We start from the raw sequence: 13,345 nt of genomic DNA, 5'->3' as shown, positions 1-13,345 counted from the left end.
TTTGAAATTAAAAAGCGAACCGAAAAAGCAAGATACCAGCTTGGCCATCTCTGCTCGTTGGGAAGGAGGCTTGAACAAAGCTAGAAGATGGCGTAAAGGTAACATTGGTACCAAGTACATTATTCTTGCTTAAACGGACTCGCAACCTTCGACTCTCATCATGGCCATCACATAAGAAATGCAACACTCATGCACAGATTTGAACACCCACGCAACTCATTCCATTTCAATTCAAAGCCTACCACTCTTCCCCCCCAGTTCCTTTATAACTCCTTCATTATAAACGTGTCCTTCTCTCCTGCTCACAGCTACAGTATGTGCTTTACCTTGTCTATATATTTTTTCACAATGTACCCTCAACCTTACCCAATGTCTGCCTTGGACATTTTCGCCAGCCAACTTGAGTATCAAAAGCAGAACACTCCCCCCACTTCACATGCACCCCACCAAGAAGGGGCTGACCTTGTGCATTCAAGATACCACTATCACTTAGGAGATGCTGTGGTTATTGTTAGGATAAATGGGGCCCATCTGCTTGGTTGAAGCTTGTGCTTTATAGCAAGGTGACACTTTGTACCATTTGTGGAGGATAAAGTCCAAATGAAGGCACCCCCATGTTAAAACCCCCACTTCCCAAAAAAGCTTCTGCCTATTGTTTTTTCTACTGATGTATGTTATTTGGCTTGTTAAAGGTAACATGAATTTATGTTTTGGAGATTTGACAAAGGAAAAAATCTATTCATTCAAACGATCCATATACCCTCCATAGAAACTGATGTGAATGTATAAATACAAAAATAAATACAATATTTCAATGCCTAACGTTTTTCTGGGCTTTCCACCATCCTTGTCTGTCGCCTTCACCTCCATCTTTTGAATCATCCCTTTTACAGCAGCACAGGTACGTTTGAGTGCATGTTAGCCCAGACGCTACAATGAAAACAAATATTCACCTCTGATGTATTATACGAGTATAGACTGCTGAGTCGTATTTGTCATGATTATTAGTTACAGTCTTCCGTGGGTCCCGGCAGCATGAAGATATGCATACAGTAACATTAGCTTGTACTGTGTGAGCACTGTGTTGCCTGCCCCCGGCCCTGGCACTCACTCAAACGCAACCGATACCATTTGCATGTTGTAGCATTGAGGCGGCGGCAGATTGGAGGGGCAGCAAATGGGCTGAATAATATGATCTCACAATCAATTATTTAGTAAATTGGGTCACATCAAAAACATTATTTTCTCTGCCGTCTTTCATTTGTCAGGCTGTGATGGAGGCGCGGGGGGCCACTTTAACTACTGCGTGCTGAGTGAATGGAAGAGACGATAATAGTGTCAGGGACCATGCAAATCACCTGCTAAGGAAACACTGTAAATCACAGGGTGAGATTGTGCACAGAGCGACAACACGCTGCAGTTTTACACAGAGCACATGTACAGTTCAAATGTGAACATCGTAATTGTGCACGTCAGAAACCATTGCTGACGTTGTATTTACATGAGCATATGCTGCATTATTTAATAATACATTTTTGAATCAGTGAAATGAAGGGTTAACAACGCAAATAAAGAAAATTCATGTGTTAGAAGGCTTTAAAAATGCAGATTTAAACGTTTACTTTACACTGGAGACATATTAACAAGGTTGTATACTAGGTTTTCCAATAAATGGATAATCATGACCTGCCCCATACTTCAAATGTTTGTCAGCGTAATTTAAGCTGATATATTTTCCCCTTTTATTCCGATCTTTCTCTTTTGTGTTTTTATCATCTTTGCACATAAATAAACCTCTAAAATCTCAAACGCTGTAAACTTTCCGTCAGTTGGGGCAATACAATGATTGACACTAAGACTGGCTTTGAGGAACAGAATCAAACCAGGGACCGACCCCTCCCTCTCTTTTCCCTGCCTCGAAACTGGTGTCTCCAATCTTTTTTCCACAACCAAATGACTCTTAACTCGGCTGAGCACGGGTCAGGCAGCTAGATTGAAGCCAGGGTGTCTGGTTAGTGTTAAAGTTTAACAGGAGATTTCAGATGTCTGATTTCACTCAACAGGCCAGCCGCCACTCTCTGTTTCAGAGGCACTCGCAGTAATGCATTGCAGATATGCCAGTGGGGCAAAAGTTGGGGGGGGAATAGATATGTATACATGTACATATGTGTGTAGTAAAACTAAATATGACAAACACCTCTAAGTGTCCCGCACCACAACTGACATCACCACACACTAACTACAGCCTCCTGAATAGCCACAAAGTTGAATCACACCTCTTTAAAACAGTTTTGACATAAATCTAGTATTAAGAAATTATTATTATAACAATTAGTTTTTGCAATGTGCTCCAAATGAACTGCAACTGATCAAATGTCCCAATGTCACCCTGAGGGTAGTGTTAATGTATGGTGAATGTTTAGGGTATTGGTTTGCAGCCTACACAGCCACACACACACATGTATGCACTCAGGCAAACAGACACAAACACACACCCACACAAAAGCCATTGCTGCATTTGTGGTCTGACAGAGTGCAGTGAAATTAAAATCCTTCACGGTGAAAACCACAACTTCTGACTGAATATTTCAAAAGCAAGGCTACAGATGCTGGCCCCTTCAAAAGGTACATTAAGAAAAAAAGGTACACAACCCACTAAATATTTCACTTATTCACAACATTCAGATTTCATCTTTCATTGGAATATAAAAAAATATCACACAATCGGTGGCCTTCTGTGTTCTTTTTAAGTGACGCTGGATTGGTTGTGCTTTTTGAGAAGCAAGGTCAGCGGAGAAATCAAATTAGCGAGCAATCTTGTGACTTTCTATCGTGTTCAAAGACAGCCAGTTCAAATCTTCCCATCAACTAGGACAAACTTTGTGGAGAATAGTGTTATAGATGTGTATTCTTGTCCATCAATAGCTAATACTCTTGTGACCCTGATCACTAAAACCAAATTCTAAAAGTGTATTAAAGTAGAAAAGAGGTCTAGAAGTAGTAATTGCCTTATTCCATGGGTAGCATTTTTAATCATATCCTATTTAGGGTGAGATCACAGATGTTTCCAGAAAGTGGGATGTGGCGCCCCAAGATTGCGCCCCATTCACTTGTAAGTGTGAAGGCTAGATCTTTTTTTGGTTTTACCCTTTTGTTAACTAACCTGGGGTCCTCTCTTCCTCCTTGCCAGGGTCTGGCGTGTAGTTATTGGTGGTCTCCTCTTCCTGGCTTGGGGTCGTTCCAAGTGGGAAACTGACAGGACGAGAGCTGGTGACCGAGCTGGATGGTCGAGAGCTGGCACAGTTCTGAGGGAAACAAGGAGGCAGCGTCAACTTCAGGAAATCACTGTATACACTGTTTAAAGAAATACACAGTCACTTGTTTCCCTACCTGATAAGAACAAAGATGTCAAAGTTGATCGCTGATTTGAACGTTTTTCAGTTTAAAAATGTTTAGAATTGGAGAAGATTTGATTAGGGGGGCAGATCCAGGATTTTTTTCTTCCTCTTCTTTAACATTGTGAGATAGAGCGTTAGCCTAGTGGGAGGTATGTGCTCTTTAAGGGCCCTTCTAGTTTATTCATAAAATGGATTATCAGCCTAATTAGGATTTTTATTTTTTCTTAATCATTTACACTCAGATTTGCTTTATGTTTTAATAATGGTAGAGAGTCATTTCAAGTTGTATTTACATTAAAAATAAAGCAATTAAAAATTATTTTTTAAAAACAATTTATAAAAACATAGAAGTATAACAAAAAAACACCTGTACGCTGAAGAAATCCTCACCGTTTAAAAAGATTAAAAGAAAGGCTTTTTAGATTTGAATCCTTTTGATCAAAGTTTATTTCTGATTACTGACAGTATATATTGAATTATTTAGCAGTCACAATCAGTACTGTGCATTAAAAATGGCATGCACTATTGTAGTCAAATAAATAGTTTTTTCCCACAATGCCATCACACACTAGTCTACCAGCCGGAGCAAAACAGCAGTCACAGGGACGGTGCTCCATTAGGCTCCCGAGCTTCTTGTATCACATTCTGTAAATGGCAAACAAGCCTGCCTGTCATTTAAGTCTTGGCATTCAGTTTCAGTGGAAACAACACACTCAAACACAAATGAAGGGACAAATACATGCATTACACATCACTGTTAGTCACCTTAACCAGGGCTGCCAGCAACCAAAATAAAATAGCACTTCATTTATAGCCTTTTATCAATAAACTCACAGCAATGAGTGGCACCAGTCAAAACATAACCTTTCAAGTTCCTACCTTTTGAAAATCAAATACCTGTTAAATTAATATTGTGAAGCCAAAACCAATTCTAAGCAACTCCTAACTTCCTATATCTTGTCAAAACTTGAATGAAGATCAAAAAAACTAATCCACATCCAATTTATATCTATATTTCAGCGGTGTCAGGGGCATGGAGAATTGAGAGAGAGGGGGGGGGGGTTGTTTTTTATTTGGGTCTTGCATCTGACAGCTTTATTTCATAAAGCAATCTGGCTGTGTGTGTTCAAGAGGGAGGTCAGGGTGGGTCAGGAGGCACTTGGTATCAAACAGACAAGCTACACTGGTCAGAGTGCTATGTGTTTGTGAGTGAGTGTGTGTGTGTGTGTGTGTGTGTGAGACAGTGTGCGTGTATAAAACCCACCCTCTGGGGATAAAAAAAGCTGTGAGTGTGACCCACGCCCATGTAGAGGGCTACTACAAGGAAGCGGGCTAAAGAGGTCGACGCTAGTGTGGAATTAAAGAGGCGAGAGTGTGTGATTAGGTTTGGTGGAATTTATGAGAGGGGTCGTCTGGGTCAGAGGTGAATCATACCCCTGTGTATTTAAATGATTTCCATCTCTCTGCTATGTACATGTCGTTTTTTATCTGAGTCGATGTGCGTTGTGTCTGTGTAATAAAAGAGAAAACTGTTTTTCTCGTGTGTGAGCCTTGTGTTTTGTCAAGTTTAGAGTGGTTTTGACCTTAGCGAGGCTTATCATTGATTGCTTATAAAGCTAGCGTTAACTTATTAAAATAGACAATGAAAGGTTCAAAATATCTTTAATTTAATTAACCTCTCGAAATCCTTACATTGAAAGTCAAGGGAATTATCCACTTGGGTTAACCTTCCAATTGTTGCAAATAATATAACATATAAACCCCTCTATCTCTGACAAGTGCCATTTGTCTTCAAATGACCCCATATGCAGTAACACCACCAAAGCCTCTTTATCCCTCGCCTAGCGAGGCACAATACCCAATCCTATGTTTTACAACAAGGGGATATATAGGGCCATGTGCGGTCATCTAGAGCCAAATGTCTCCTATCTAGCCAAAGGACAGGTAGATACAGTATTTCAAGCAGGATTTATGGCACAAAATAGCATTAGCTAAAAACCGTCAGGCGACAGTGATGGCTAAAAAACGCATTCTGGTAGCGGAACCCGGCAAGATTGGAAAATTGCCACCACGAGTCGGGAGAAGAAGCAGTAAAAATGACGGTAAATGCGGGGGCCTCACTGATAACATGAGCAGCCAATATATCAGGCCGCACCTGGTGGCAAGGGACCCCCGGGGCCCCCCTCCATCCACCCAACACCCAGACACAAACACGCAGACAGACAGACACGCGTGCACACATTAATCACTCAGACTGTAATTTATCTATTTATTTATTTCTTCCCATCCTTTCAGTGTCCCTCTCTGAGGTGTTGGGTGTGGGGGGGGGGGTCAAGAGAAAAAATATGTATTCTGATATTTTTTTTAATCAATCTGCCATAAAAAATGTTTCATTCTTCAAAAACCTAAAGTGCATGAAGATAGGAACTATTGGGGAGCACATACACAGGGTTATGGTTAAGTTTTAGTGGGACCACTGATAAAGGACAAGATACATTGTGTGTTGGCTTGTGTGACATGGCTGCATGGGGCAAAGGAGTGTGGAATAATGAGAGTGGGGTGTCTTCCAAGGTGCCAGAGTCTATAATTGACTGAATGCGTAAGTTATGCACCTGTCTGCGTGAACTACAAACCATTAACTACTTTTTAAGTGCGGTGCATAGGCTATGATCTTCCTAAATATGTACACACACACACACACACACACACACACACACACATAAACTCACACACACGCGTCCTACAATTTCAGGCAAACAGCAGCGTCCAACAAGGCATAAATACTGGCCTGACACTTTAATGTCAGGGGACGGCTTGTCCTGGATTAGAAACTTGTAACCCACCGTGGAGCTTGACATTGCTGGGATGAAGGTGCTGCAATGTGTAGAGCGAGGGGGGGGGGGGCTATTATGAAGGGCCTACGTTTGATGTATAAGGGCATCTAACATGGACTGTCGACTCGTAAGAGGAGAGCAGATGTACAGTGCTGCTGTGTGGCCAGCTTTCATTGGCATTGCTTGAGTTGTGATTTTTTTTTCCCTGAGAAGCAAAAGCTGTGAGGAAAATTGAGTCTGTTGCACCAATGTGTTGCAGACACACAAACACACACACATACAGACATGCACAAAAGACATCTGGACGCAAACACTTGTTCACAGGAAAATAGAGGATTACATACTGAAAAATTAAGCGCTTTTCTCCTCTCCTTGATCCTGTTGACCGTGCTGCGAACCTGAAAGAAAGGGAGAAAGAATGGCAAAGAAGGAGATAAGTGCATGTGACATAGCGCTCAATGAAACACACTTACAATGAATCAAAACAAAAATCTTTCACTGCAAAGGCCTGCGTGCTCCCAGACACTAAAATGGAGAAAAGGAAAAAAGAACGTGTAGGGGACATAACAAATTCTGAGCATTAGCTTGCAGACACTGACGGGCAGCGGCAGGGGAGTCGTGTTCGGTGTGCATGTGTGCGTGCAAGAGAGAGAGAGGGAGAGTGTGTTCCAGCATGTCCCAGTAGCTAATGGGACTTGAAAGTGACACATAGAGCTGGCAAACTAAGGAGACGACTTCAAGCTATCATCTGTCAACACAGAGCGCCGGGACCAACAAATGGAGCTATTGGAGGAGAAGGGACCGCCCTAGCAGAACAGATTACATTTTTACACTCCGGATGAAACAGTGTACTGCACACCTTCATTTAACACACACAACACCAGACAAGACTTTTATAGATCTCAGAGATATACAGTACATCCATATATTTTCAGTATATGGATGTGATCTCACTAACACCTAAACCTTATATGTAATTCATCTGCATATTTACTCCTAAAAAAACTAAAACATCTATGTTTATCACACTTGCAGAGAACAATTGTTTTTGTAATATTTTATTACATTTAGATTGTAATTTATTTAAAGGCTTATTTTAATGTGACTGATCCAAATATTTCTGATTAATTAGAATTATCATTAAATACGTCATGTGAATACTGTGTGATTAATGTCAGGTCAACAAAACAGCTTAAAGTGTCTATTGAATAAAACTACATTAACCTCTGATTTTACCTTACAATTGTACTGCTCATTCAATAATACGTTTGAATGAATTATATATAAGAAAACCTTTGGTAATAAACAATTCTCCCCAAAATAATTATTGTATTATTTTCCTGCTAGAAAGTAATTATCCCTATTTTGTTAATAGAGTATTTGTTATTTAGGTGCTTTTTTTTATATTTGTTTTTTTATTTAAAAAAAAGTAGGATATTATATTTTTACATCTTAATACAATATTCATATAATTGTTTTACGACGATTCATCTTAACTGTAAACAAGAGCATCATAATAAAATGAACTTTAATAATTCAAACAAATACACATCCAGAACAGCAGGAATTATTAAGTGTATCTTCCATGATAAGCTTCTGACATCACAAGCTCCGTAGCCGTGTATGTGTGTGTGTGTGTGTGTGTATGTGTGAGTGTGTGTGTGTGTGTGTGTGTGTGTGTGTGTGTGTGTGTGTGTGTGTGTGTGTGTGTGTCTGTGTCTACACACATGAATTTGTCCCTGCACATTGTCAGCACTCACTGTAAATTTGTAGTGGCTGGGAACTCATCACCACGGCCCGTCCCAGTCCAGCCCACCAGGTTAGTGAATATGCATTATGGCTTATGGCTTCATTAAGTCGCTGCGTGTTATAAATTATGACACCGCACCAAACACACACGCACAGTCTCAGAGACAGTGTGGGTACACAGAGGATGTTTTGCATACGTGCCACCGTTGAAAGGCCACATAATGAAGAGAGCCGGAGCCTTGTGACAGCGCAGATCCAACAGCAACCATATCATGTTTACAAAACCCCGCTGGTTTCTCTGAGCAGATCAGCAGAAGGCCTTCGACACGGTGCAGATGTTGGAGAGACACCGTCTTAACATTATTTAATGGGGGAAAGTAAGTCCTGGGGATTTCATTGATATCAAAAGCAGCCGGCATGCTGAGGCAATTACATGACACAACTTAATTAATCATTTGACAATGAGGGGAAGGGCATTGTTTTAGATGATCGTTATGTGTTTAAGAGGTTTTGCGCAGACTCAAGGTTTCGCCATGATGCAAAGCGTGGTTCCCCATGTAAATGGGCGCTAAGCGATTACCATATGAAAGAAGAGCTCCCGACAACACCTGCCGACATCCTTGGAACTGATGGAAATAAAAGGTCATCAAAGCGCAGGATTACAAGGTGACCACCAAGGAAAAGCTAATTGCAATGAATAATGGAAAGCTATTGTCAGGTAATTAGCAATTAAAACGTTGTGTTTTGAGCGTAATAGCAGCAGACAAAGTCTGTCTTCCACGCCATATTTATAATTATAATAAATAACCTGGAAACCAGCCTCTTGAATGGAGCATTTTCTGACTTTGAAGCTTGAGCTAATTCACCAGCTTTTCTTTAGCATTTCAAATGAAAATTGTCTTCACCCTCAGATGGTTGAAGACTAATTTGTTCTGCTAGATAAACAAGTAACAGCAACTTTAGTTGCAAAGTTTTTACTTTACTCTAAAGACTGTTTCTCTGATACCTCTGCATGCCTGCTGCCACTAGCTTGATAAGCCATGTAAAGCAGGTGGTGAACTGAAGTGATAATTTTATTAAAGGAGAGGATAATCGCTCCTGCCATCAAGGCTGTTTAGCCTAAATGACACAAGAGCAACATCCCTGCCTCAACACTGGCCTCTCCCTCCCACTCTGATTACAGGGAAGAAACACAACTTACTTGGTTCATTCATTTAAAGCATTTTGTTAAATTTTCTATTGTGCGAATAGCTCCTTTGAGTTGTCAGAGGGGGTGATAACTGAAACCAGCCAACATTAACCAAGTGTAGATGTGAATCAGTGTGAAAGCCGGGACATGAGCTGCTCACAAACTGTGGGGACCACAGGGTCAAGGACATCCTGACTTAACCCACTTCAGCAAGAACACAAAGTAGGTGGAGGTGATGAAATTTAAAATAAACGACTCTCAAGAAAACAGTGTGGACTAGTGTAACATTGCCTGTTGTCTTTGAAGTAACATGACTGCATGTTACCCAGATCGCGTCTACATGTCGACAATGACCTTGAATATATAATCAAAGTCACAAGAGGCAAAGGAATAAATAGTTTGTTTGCATTCTTCAGAACTAAAGATGCGTCAACTCTGGTTAAATCCGACCACAAAGGAAACACTTTTTACAGAATTTATACATTTTGTTTATTATTTTGCTTTGATATCAGTCTTATCTATTCGCTAAATCACATGTAATCTTCAGAAAACTATTTTACTGACTTCTACAATGATATGAAATACAGTAGAGATTACTGTTAAATCGGGGGTGAAACTTCCTTGTCTTGAATTGTTAACTGTGCTACAAAGCAAATCCTTTTATACTTTCTCGTAAAAGTCTGGAATGGGAGAGGTGTCTACGAATGAGAAACAGAGCCCATGTTCAGCCGTATTTTAAGAAGGATCAGCTGTTATATCACCTTTGCACATCTGAAGTTAACCCGATTTACATTCAGTAAGAGCCATTTTTGACCAAGAGTGATTTTCATGACTCCAGTCTCATCCATTAAATTGTATCTCTCTGTCTCTGTCCCTCAACCGCCCTCCACCCGACGCGTATCTAAATGGTAATAACGCAGCATCTGGATACAACAGTACCTCATTGCCCTCATTGCTTATTGTTGGTTGCATATTGTTTTCCTTATTTTCATCCTGCTGCGGCTACTGCTTAGGGCCCTGCGGAGCCCCGGCTAGCGGCTTTGTCAGGATGCTAAATGGAGGGCCGTGAGTTTAAAAACTTAAAGAGGCAGTGAAATATTAGCCATTGCGGGTGAGGAATGAGTGGCTGGGAACCGCGGCGTGTCAGTGTTTAATGGTCGGACTCGGATGCATATAAGTTAGTCCAAGCATGAAGGGCAGTGGGATGCTCGCGTGGAAACGATGTCCCCTCCTCTCCTTCCGATCCCTCCTCCCATCCAAAGACGCACATCCGCGCACACGCTGACACTCACTCACACACACACACACACACACACACACACACACACACACACACACACACACACACACACACACACACACACACACACACACACACACACACACACACACACACACACACACACACACACACACACACACACACACACACACACACACACACACACACACACACACACACACACACACACACACATGCACGCTAGCACACTCAGACTCTCACACCCCACCCACACAGCTTTTAAGCAGGGAGCCCATCAGAAACTTGTCATTTCTCTCATTCACTCCGACAGCCTTGAGACACAATGCCGACTTACCTCTGTGTTGTACACCCCATATATCAGGAAGATGAAAAGGCCCTGCAAACAAAGAAAGGGAGAGAGAAGGAGAGAGAGAGAGTGAGTGAGAGAGAGAGAGGAACAAGGAGGAGGACAAAGTTGTTACAGTTGTTTTCTCTCTTATCCTCTCTTACGAAAAAAGAAAACAGATCAAAAGTAATGAGTGTGCTGACATGTTTTGGGTTTGGCTGTTTCATACATCCTGGCAATATAGACTCTGGTGATAAGTAATGAGAGAGGAGGCACAAATTGAAAGGGTGCAACTCCTCCAAACTGGGCCACCCATGCTCCTCGTTGTGGCCCCCGCTGAGCATTCAAAGGCTCAAACCCAAGGTTCCGCACAGCTCTATCGAAATAGAAAATCTCTGGTGCCTGTGTCAGACACAGACACACACATATATGATCGAGCGCCGAAAAACACTCATGCCCATCATGAACAGACACACAAAATCCATACATTCCCTTTGCACATGTAACAGACAAATTCCTATTTATTATTAGGAAATAAAGACAGTATTAATACAAAAATTCTAATACACACACATTTATTTCACGCAAACACACACTGACATACACACACACAAATAAAGAGAGCAACTCCGGCCAGACGAAACTGTCAAGGAAAACCACTGGAGGAAAGTAGAGAAAGAGAGAGACAGAGGGAGCATAATGAAAAAAATGACACATAAAAGAAGATATTTCATGTTCACAAAACTCCACGGCTAGTACCCAGGGCCCAAGAATGCCGTGCCCTTGGACGCATAAAGGCTGCACAGAAAAACAGTTATTTGTCGTTTCAATCCATTGTGGCATCCATTGAATGTACAAGCTGTGCATTTTCCTTCGGGACCATAATGTATTCCCGTCCCGTCAATGGAAACACTGAGAACAACATTCTCCGAGCACCGATTGAACCATGCCACAAAGGATGTAACAAGAAAAATGAAAAGGCAGGTAAAATCTTATCAATTTCAAGGCCGATGGACAGAGTAGATTCTTTCATTCGCCAATCACATGAAGACGTCGGTCTAGCTCACGCAAACATTTGAGGACAACAAAACAAACTTTAAGAAGTGCATCTCTCCCCTTTTCACCGCTGTGTCTAAGTTGCTTCATCTTCAAACGAGGGTAAGGACACATCCTGAGGACAAGCAGGCACAACCTGGTCAACGCATCAATCACCTTGAGTTTGGAGCATCCAATTTTTGCCAGCGGTGGATCTCGATGCATCACCATTGACAACATGATTTGGGGGCCCATTCAAAGTGACAGGCCTGGCGATGGCCGACGATGCCGACCTCTAGCCCCAGCTACTGCCCATTCCCCTCCTGCTGGCGGCTCTCCCGTCCTCCAGGGACTGAATTGCCGTGTCCGTTGGGCTGTCAGGTGACACCTTAAGGCATCCATCCTCTTTAAACTGACAGTGCTGCTGGTCTCTGACATGCCGCCGACAACTGGCAAAACAAGGAAATCTGACGCTGAGATCTAAGATTTGATCTCTTTATTTCTTACTTTCAACTGCGTGTGAGAATGTGAGGATTAAAAGGAATATTTGCTGCTCCATCGCACGATATGATGACGGCGGGATAAATCGATTTGTTTAGCAATACCAGAGTTTGCATAAGAGCTTCTACAGCTGAGTTGTGATTCTTTCAAACGTCCCCATCTGTTTCATTCTTTAACTCTCAACGCTCCAGCAGTTCAGAGACAGAAGAATAAACAATCAGATCATGCTTTGTCTGTGAAGGCTACAAAGCAAAACCTGCCCGATATTGATGTTCGGGGGCAGATACCGATACTGATATTACTGATACAAATACTGTATATGTATAGAATGGCAATGATTCCAAAGATGCCAATATCAAACCCCATAGTTTATCTTGTGTAATCTTATCTTTAGCACAATAGACTGTGGGGTTACAAAGGTGGGAACCATTTCAAACACGTTTATAACATGGCAAGTTGTGACCTTTTTCAGCAATTTCACATGTTAACCGATACAAGTTTAAAAGGGCTGTGTGTTATTTGACATTTTTACTCCAAATGTTTCACATGTTTTATGATTTTTGTTCGCAAGTCACCTTAATATTTAACTATTTAAAATAAAACTGTAACTGCACCTGCCTCCTAGGAAGCTGGCTACGTTGGTTTATTTCTGTGTGATATCATTAACCCAGTGAAAACTTTAAAGTCACATAAAACTACTTTAATTATATATCACAGAAAAAGGCATCCTGATCAATGCAGCACTACTGATACTGAGGAATGCCATTATTGTCAGAATGTAGTGAGAGGGCTTTCAGTTGTGTTAATAAACATGCCAGACAATGGAGTAAGGCACTATAAACCTATGGTGTTCATTTACAATGACTTAAAAGCCGTGTACTGCATTGTTTATCATGTATGAAAACACACTCAGGCACACGTACGCAGGCACACACATACAATACTAGACAAGTGGGTGGTTAATTTGCAACACATACCCTATTGTATTGCATTAGAATTGCAATTTCCAACTTATTGTTGCAATTTGATTATCATGTTTTTGATCATTCC

At 41.3% G+C, this 13,345-nt stretch overlaps 1 protein-coding gene across 1 annotated transcript in view; it reads right to left on the bottom strand.

Moving 5' to 3' along the window:
• The window catches only part of LOC133960363 (adhesion G-protein coupled receptor D2), an 81,541-nt gene that overhangs the window by 32,111 nt on the left and 36,085 nt on the right, over positions 1-13,345 (bottom strand). Inside the window, exons 21-23 of the mRNA XM_062394891.1 lie at positions 10,769-10,810; positions 6,577-6,630; positions 3,164-3,305 (exon numbers count right to left, since the gene is read on the bottom strand). Coding sequence (XP_062250875.1) covers positions 3,164-3,305; positions 6,577-6,630; positions 10,769-10,810 — 238 coding nt within the window. The remainder of the gene's footprint in view (positions 1-3,163; positions 3,306-6,576; positions 6,631-10,768; positions 10,811-13,345) is intronic.

The sequence above is a fragment of the Platichthys flesus genome, chromosome 9, assembly GCF_949316205.1.
Source record: "Platichthys flesus chromosome 9, fPlaFle2.1, whole genome shotgun sequence".
Classification (NCBI taxonomy): Eukaryota; Metazoa; Chordata; class Actinopteri; order Pleuronectiformes; family Pleuronectidae; genus Platichthys; species Platichthys flesus.
This window is presented reverse-complemented; position numbering and strand designations above follow the sequence as displayed.